Source organism: Phycodurus eques, chromosome 2 (assembly GCF_024500275.1).
Source record: "Phycodurus eques isolate BA_2022a chromosome 2, UOR_Pequ_1.1, whole genome shotgun sequence".
NCBI classification, from domain to species: Eukaryota; Metazoa; Chordata; class Actinopteri; order Syngnathiformes; family Syngnathidae; genus Phycodurus; species Phycodurus eques.
Window position 1 is genome coordinate 44,407,148 of NC_084526.1, and position 7,586 is coordinate 44,414,733.

Consider the following 7,586-nt stretch of genomic DNA (forward strand, 5'->3'; position numbering starts at 1 on the left):
GCCCAGCGGGCCCATTTAAGAACACACACAAGGACACACACCGGAGAGAAACCTTTTGCCTGTTCAGTCTGCCCCATAAGTTTCGCAGATCGTTCATCGCTGGTTCAAGCACACGAGAATACACACCGGTGAGAAAGTGTTCAGTTGCAACGTGTGTGAGCAAAAGTTCTCTTACAAGTATCAGATGAACAAACACAAGTGTACTGCCGCAGTACACGAAGCCACAGAAGTCAACTGTGAAGAAACTGACTTTGCAACGAGCTCGGAAATTGAAAACGCCAAGCTGGAGTAGGTGTACTCGGGATCCGAAATACATAATAAAACGAGTTTTTTTGACATGTCAGTATGCAATATGTGAGTCGCAACTTCACGTGATTGATCTTTACGCTCCACACGTTCGACGCGCGGCCGTGGCTTGCGTCGTAGCACCGGAGTTACTTCAGTACAACAACAACGCGACGCTAACAGACCGCTGATAATTAGACTCGGCGAAAGAGCACGCTGCCCGTCGCCCGGGGCCGTTCCTGGATCGCCGGTCTCCTTCAATTGCTATTCTGTTAAGGAGGAGACCTCGAGTATCGCGCAGCCTGTCAGCTGCTACGTCCGACCTGTGCTCTTCCATGCGTGAAAGGCAATGACAAAACGATAACTCGGAGGCTCACGGGATTCATTGCACGCTACGTACATTATATACAAAATATATACATTCAGTATTTATATACAGAGAGCTTTTATTACATCATCTTGGAACTGTATATTAGATTGGGGGGGGGGGGGGGTTTGGATAACGGCCCAGCGAGAGGAAAAGAGGCCCAGTCAGTGTCTCGCTGGGATTTTGCTATGTTCGATGGAAAAGCGGACGGCATTCGGACTTGGACGTCGGGGTCGGGTCGAGTGAATTTCTGCTGCTGAGAAAACATCAAGACGGACAATAAAAAGACGGTAAATCACGCTGCGCTGTGAGGACGAGGACGAAGGAAACCGGCATTCCAAAAACAGCAGTCGACGTGATAATTAAAACGTGTAGCCCGCCTGGTGCCGATAGAGTCCGAGTCCTAGTTTTAACGTAAGTCTTGTCGTAGACGGTTTTATGTTCTGTTCTGTCGCTGTGTCCAACATTTCCAATAAATATCCATCGCATTACAAATAAGCACATATTGTTGTAATAATTTCAGCCACACCTGACGACGACGACGACGACGACAACAAGCCTGATGTGAGCACCCTCGCCAGTGAGATGGGCGTGGGGGCTCCACACCTAAACATTTTGGATGAAACGTGAAACTTCTTCACCTTCGCCAACCGAAGGACTCCGGTTGGCTGCGGGAAACTTCTCGGGGCGTTGAGTGTAACGGCGCCTCCGCACCTGAGGGGGGCAGCAAACGCTCGACAACGTACCAACTGCGGAAGTAAAAGCAAAGTAACCCACACGGAGGGCCTCCCAAGTCGAACTGCGAACCTTTCTGCCGCGTCTTTATGCATATTTCCTATTTATCGCCGGCTGTTTGCGGCACGTCATCGTGGCGTAAAAGCTCGAGCCTGCCGGCTACAAAGTTCTTTTACCGCAAGATGTCAGCACAGAGCGACCGAAGATTGCAATATGAGATATTTAGGCTTCTTCATTTGTCTTTACACTCTCTTTGGTCAAATCTTTGCTGATTAAAAAAATATCTTTTAAATCAGAATCAGAATCAGAATCATCTTTATTTGCCAAGTATGTCCAAAACACACAAGGAATTTGTCTCCGGTAGTTGGAGCCGCTCTAGTGCGACAGTCGGTCAATTTACAGAACACTAAAAAAAAAAAAGAATCATTCACAGATTATGTTTCTAAAAGGATTAAAAGATTACTAGAGAGTGAAATGAAGTCAAACAATATATCAGGATCATGAGACGCTGCGAAAGCTATTCAAACTTCGGATCTATAAAGTCTCATGTTGTTTTTGGGCCACTGATTGCGTCGTGTACCGCCCTGCAGTACCGCTTTGGAGCCTGGGTGGCGCTCTCTGTTCCAATCCACCCTCAGTTCAGCCTGCCTGCCTGCCTGCCTGTTCCCGGAAATCCTCGCCAAAGTCTTGCAGCCTCTCCGAGCGGGACCACGGCCCGCCACGTCACTCCTCGCTCCCTTTGTTAACTCTCGGTGTCTCGTCGCCCCCGGCGCCCCCCCGGCGCCCCCCTGTGTTCCTGACCCTCGTCCTTCCTGCTTCCTGCCAGCCGCCTGTCAACACATCCAGGACACCCCCCCCCCCCCCCCCCCACCATCATTTCACATCCTCCTCCTTCCCACACCTGACAGGTTGTTTGTGCATTTTCTGTTTTATGAATAAATAGGAATCCAAAAAGGTGCTTAGCTTGCTTTCTTTGATGTTTCTGTCCTTTTCTTCGGTCACACCAAATGTTATCACTCGCACATGTTTCTCTATTTTAGATTTGGCGCTTAGTGTCCCCCCACTTCCGCCCGAATTTCATACGTATATCTCAAATGTGTATATTTACGTTGCCATTGTTCACGAAGACTGTCGATGATGCATGTTTGTTTATATATACTGTTCGAAACTGTTTGTGGCGGCACGGTGGCCGACTGGTTAGAGCGTCAGCCTCACAGTTCTGAGGACCCGGGTTCGATCCCCAGCCCCGCCTGTGTGGAGTTTGCGTCTTCTCCCCGTGCCTGCGTGGCTTTTCTCCGGGCACTCCGGTTTCCTCCCACATCCCAAAAACATGCATGAATTGGAGACTCTAAATTGCCCGTAGGCGTGTCTGTGAGTGCGAACGGTTGTTTGTTTGTTTGTATGTGCCCTACGATTGGCTGGAGACCAGTTCGGGGTGTACCCCGCCTCCTGCCCGATGACAGCCGGGATGGGCTCCGAAGCGGCTCAGAAAATGGATGAATGGATGGATGGATGGAACTGTTTGTGGTTTTATTTCTTCTTGAATTGAATTCAAATAACGGCTCGATTGAATTATTTTCCAATTTTGCGTGACTGATCTCTCGAGCGTCTTCATTTTGTCGGCGATCTGCTGCTGAAAAGAGGTTCCGCCGTAAAGCATCGTGGGTAATGTAGTTCGTCAAGGTTGCTCGGGAGGAACCTTTACTCAAGTGGCTTCAAGTTCACATCGAGGCACTTTTCCTCCACATTTTGGGAGCATTCGAACGACCTATCCTTCAAGTACTTCCGGGTCATCTCGCTCGGCCAGGAAAAGGAAGCGAAACAAGAATCCCAAGAAGCTCTCGATGTTGCATTCAAAACCGTGGAGAAGGTCCCAAAAAGCTTCGCTGGCCCGGGCGCGCAGGCAAGCACGCGGCACAACGCGCTCACGTCACCGATGCGCGGAAACGAGGGGGCAGATTGGATTGTCAGCGCGGGAAGATGGCGACGACAAATAGAGACGAAAAAAGAGAGACCACGGCGAAAGTGTGCGCGCGCCCATGACTTGTAATCTTTGGAGCGCGACGGACTTCGGTGAAGGCGCCAAGTAGGATGTCGCTCAAATGGACGTCACGCAGATCAGGGAGATTCGTGTTCACCTACCTTGCTAACATCACGTAAGCCCTGCGAAGGCCGTTTATTACGACTACCGTTGAATTCCCCCCATATTGCCACGGTGACAAGTAGCGTCGGCCTGCGATCATAATGGTTTCCTACGGGCCGCTAGCAAATGGAGCACTGTGTCACGTAGTATCGTAAGTGGCGACATTCTGAGTCGTGCGTGCGTGTGTGTGGAAAAAGGTGCTCAGAGGAGACTTAAGAGGCAAAGGGCTCATGTACACAAGCGGGAGCGTTTGGATGAAGCCAATGAAGGAAATGGTGCTTTCCTCTCCAGGTGTCGTCCATTTAGTTTGAAAACGTCGAGTGCTATGAAGAGTATTTGTCTCATCCCAGGTCAGCCGGTCGTGTAGCTACGGTATTACTTGTATTATGTTGCATGCTAAAATAAAATGCTAGCTGCTGAAGTGAAGTTGCACAAAGGCTGTTCGTGCCCTTTTTAAAGTCACAGACTAAGCAGTAAATTAACCGCTCAGTCTGTCTGCCGTACAAGTGATCGTTGCCGATCGTTAGGTGGCAGAAATGAACCCGTATAGTTTGCAACTGCTGTTAAAGCACAAAGACGAATTCAACCAATTTGTCTTTGTCTTCATGTGTCCAGCAGACATCAGTGAAGAAGCTCTTGGTCCTGAGCCGCAGGAACCGGAGCCCCGCAACTTTAAAGAGGAAAAGTGGCAGCAATTTGCCGTTGATTTGCCGGCGTCCCTGTGAAGAGCGACGACGACGAAGGCAAAGGTTAAACGTGACGGGCAGGAATTCCAGTCAGAAGCTCAAGTCGACGCAGGACAACAGAAGGTGACGGAGAGGATCACGAGCACGAGCAGACAGCCGCTCGGTTTGACTCTCAGATGGCGGCGACGCGTCTGACACCGGGGACGACCGCTCGAAAGGTGCTACGACCGGTCACACTGACAACGGACTTTTGACATGTCCTCAGTGCGACAAAACATTTGGCCGTGAGTAACTTTGAGAAAACACACGAGAACTCACGCTGATAATCACTTCACATGTCCTGAATGCGACACCGCTTTTCATCAACACACCGATTTGAAAAACAAACACATGGGAAGTCACACTGGAGAGAAGCCGTTTTCCTGCTCAGAATTTGCAGACAGAGGAACTCCGGCAGCTCACTCGAGAGAGACCGTTCGCAAGCTCAGCGTGTGGTCAGCGATTCTCAATTAGATCCGGTGTGGTAAAAGACATGCCAATACACACGGGAGAGAAACCCCTTGGCTGCTCAGTGTGCGGTCTGAGAGTAAATCCAAAGATCAGTTCAACAACGCACACTGGTGAGAGAGCATTTCCATGCTCAAGCTGCAGGAAAGGTTTTTCGGAGATCCGGCACCTCAGAACACACTCGGGTGAGAAACTGTCCAGGTGCAATGTGCGCGCGAAAAGATTTTCTCGTCAGGACAAGCCGAAAGAACACAAGTGCGCTGGGAAGAAATTCAGCTCCCAGACTGAAACGTTGACTTTTTGAACATGGCTGCACACAATGTGCGAGGCTGTCAGCGTGTGTGTGCGCGTCATACCGTATTCACAGTTGTTACCTGTGAACATGCTTCAAACATTATAAAGCTGCACAATAAAGGTTGTTGTTTCGTCGAAATCATCATTAATGGTGTTTGGTGGCGAGCGCAATTCAAATATGTATTGGCAGCATTCACGCACAAGCAAACCTTCCACACGATCACATTCAAATCAGAAAATGTAAGCGAGACAGTGAAAGCAAGAATTAGTAGCAAAGTGAAACGACTCTACCAGAAGCAACGTAGTGTAATGACACCACCTCACCTGAGAGAGGCAGTGATGCGCTCGTGTCAACTGTCTCGTCTGGCGGAAGTAAAACTAAAGGAAGCCGACGTCAGCAAGACGGTTTGAAGTCACAACGACTTTGCCCTTTTTTTCTGGCCTTATTTCACACACGAATTGGATGAGGCGGATTTTGAAGCTTCTCCATTTCGCTGAGCTCGCTGACCGCTAACACAGCGATGCGGAAGTGAGCGACACGTCGCCGAGCGGCGATCGAAGTGAGTGTGAAGTGTTGCGATTATCGCGTGGCGGGGAAATGTGCAAAGTGGATATGCTGAGGGGGTTGTTTCATGCGCGCCGTCGAAGAAATATTTGTAGTGTTTGAAAGAACGATTGCAGAGTACGAGGAAGAACTTTGTCGGGCGAAAGAGGAGAACGAGCGACAACGTCAACTGCTGGACGCTGTCTTCAAGCCTCAAGATGAGTTACACGTACCAGGTTTGTCCGCCTCGTCCTCTCAATAAGTATTTTATATCGGCTCATAATGTGCAATTCAATCACTGCATCTCAAGTCTTAAACTTCAGGTTTATTGCTTCCTACAGAGCTTCATCCTGAGCAGCAGAAGTGGAGCTCCAGGGTGGAGGACGAGTCAACGCTCCCCAACGTTAAAGTTGAAGAGGAGGACCTGCGGAGGAGTCGGGAGGGAGAGCAGCTTCAGGGGTTCCCGGGGATTCGTGTCATTGTGAAGAGTGAAGGGGACGACGACGAAGTGGCAAAGTCTCGGCTTCGTTCCAGTCAAAGTGTGCAAAACGCAGCAAGCAGCAGCTCAAGTCAACACGTGACGACAGGAGATGGAGACCGTTGTGAAGGATCGCAAGCAACCAGCCTCTCGGACACAAAGTCTGACACTGATGATGACGAACACGCTAAAGGTGGTTTGGAATATCCCACTGAAAACGCACACCTGACGTGTCCTCGATGTGACGAGACATTTGGGACCAAATACACGTTAAGAGTGCACATGAGAACGCACACGGGAGAGAAACCCTTTTCCTGCTCATTTTGCAGTAAAACGTTCTCTCAAAAAGTAAAGTTGATAACACACGCAAGAACACACACGGGCCAAAAACCCTTTTCCTGTTCGGTGTGCAACAAGAGTTTTCGGGATCATTCAGCGTTGGTGCAACACGAGAGAACGCACACGGGTGAGAAACCGTTTAGATGCTCTGTGTGTGCCCAACACTTCTCATTTAGGTCAAATATGATAACACACATGAGAACGCACACTGGAGAAAAACCTTTTGTCTGCTCACTGTGCGGTCTGAGAGTCACTCAGAAGATTAGTTTAACAAATCACATGAGAACGCACACTGGGGAGAGACCTTTCGCCTGTTCCATCTGCAACAAATGTTTTTGTGATCGTTCGACATTGGTTCGACACATGACCACACACACTGGTGAGAAAGTTTTCAGTTGCAGCTTGTGTGAGAAGAGATTCTCTCGTAAAGAGAAGCTTAACAAACACAAGTGCGCTGGGAAGAAATCAAGCTGTGGGACTTGAAATAAACTGCGAAGAGACTTTGGAAGAGCCTCAAAACTACTAACTAGTACATTTCCTGAAATAAATGCTCTGGAGAGAGTGGCGGGTGATCGGTGGAGAACCAGCAAGTGAGCGGTGAGCAGATATGCTTGAGAAGTGTTGGAGTGTTTGTTGGCTTGGAGCGACACACGTGGGACGACACCGCTCTTGGCCTTGTACTTACTTGTATTGCGTTGCATTCAAACAATGGGCGCCTACCAACTTATTGTTATTCTTATTTATTATTGTATGATTTTGCTGGGCCGGCTCACTTTTTTTTTTCTTCTCTCCTCTCTGTACTTCGACTTTAGCACGGTCTCAGTACTTTTGCCAATTACGGATGTGAACGTGATGCGACCCGGAAGAGCCCGGAAGGCCAAAGCGTCCCATTGAGCGAGCGTTGAGGGCTCCTCGGGAGTGCTGTCCTCACTAAGTCTTCTTGCGTGAACTGGCGAAACGTCTTCCGAGACAACCCGTCCATTCCAGTTGAGTTGCGATGGCTGCACTGCCCTAAGATGAAAAGGAACTGACGAAATGAATGAATGTGGGTCCTTCGAGGCAATCGGCCACTAGGGGGCCCCCAAGCGTAAAAGAGTCAACAGAGCTATTTGCAGTATTTTGTTATTTTTTAGGTAGGTAGTGTCGAGGAAGAAACAAGAGTAACCTATATAAAAAAAAGGTTCAATGTTTGGAATAATGAAATTTAT

At 49.1% G+C, this 7,586-nt stretch overlaps 1 protein-coding gene across 3 annotated transcripts; it reads left to right on the forward strand.

The window, feature by feature from the left end:
* The first annotated feature begins 3,091 nt into the window (after positions 1 to 3,091).
* Positions 3,092 to 7,564, forward strand: LOC133399390 (oocyte zinc finger protein XlCOF6.1-like). 3 transcript variants are annotated; one of them, XM_061670964.1, is made up of 3 exons: positions 3,092 to 3,543; positions 4,146 to 5,797; positions 5,903 to 7,564. In XM_061670964.1, the coding sequence occupies exons 2-3, from the start codon at positions 5,650 to 5,652 to the stop codon at positions 6,859 to 6,861; spliced, it is 1,107 nt and encodes a 368-aa protein (XP_061526948.1). In that variant the 5' UTR covers positions 3,092 to 3,543; positions 4,146 to 5,649; the 3' UTR covers positions 6,862 to 7,564. The 3 variants fall into 3 exon arrangements, with proteins under 3 accessions (XP_061526948.1, XP_061526949.1, XP_061526950.1); XM_061670965.1 differs by having other exon boundaries at positions 4,149 to 5,797; XM_061670966.1 differs by lacking the exon at positions 3,092 to 3,543 and adding an exon at positions 3,820 to 3,902.
* Positions 7,565 to 7,586: the final 22 nt, after the last annotated feature.

What these genes read in the sequence shown, in the direction of transcription:
- LOC133399390 (XM_061670964.1), top strand. Translation starts at nt 5,650, where the DNA reads ATGCGCGCCGTCGAAGAAATATTTGTAGTGTTTGAAAGAACGATTGCA. An exon ending in AGATGAGTTACACGTACCAG is followed by an intron (nt 5,798 to 5,902) that starts GTTTGTCCGCCT and finishes TGCTTCCTACAG; the next exon opens with AGCTTCATCCTGAGCAGCAG.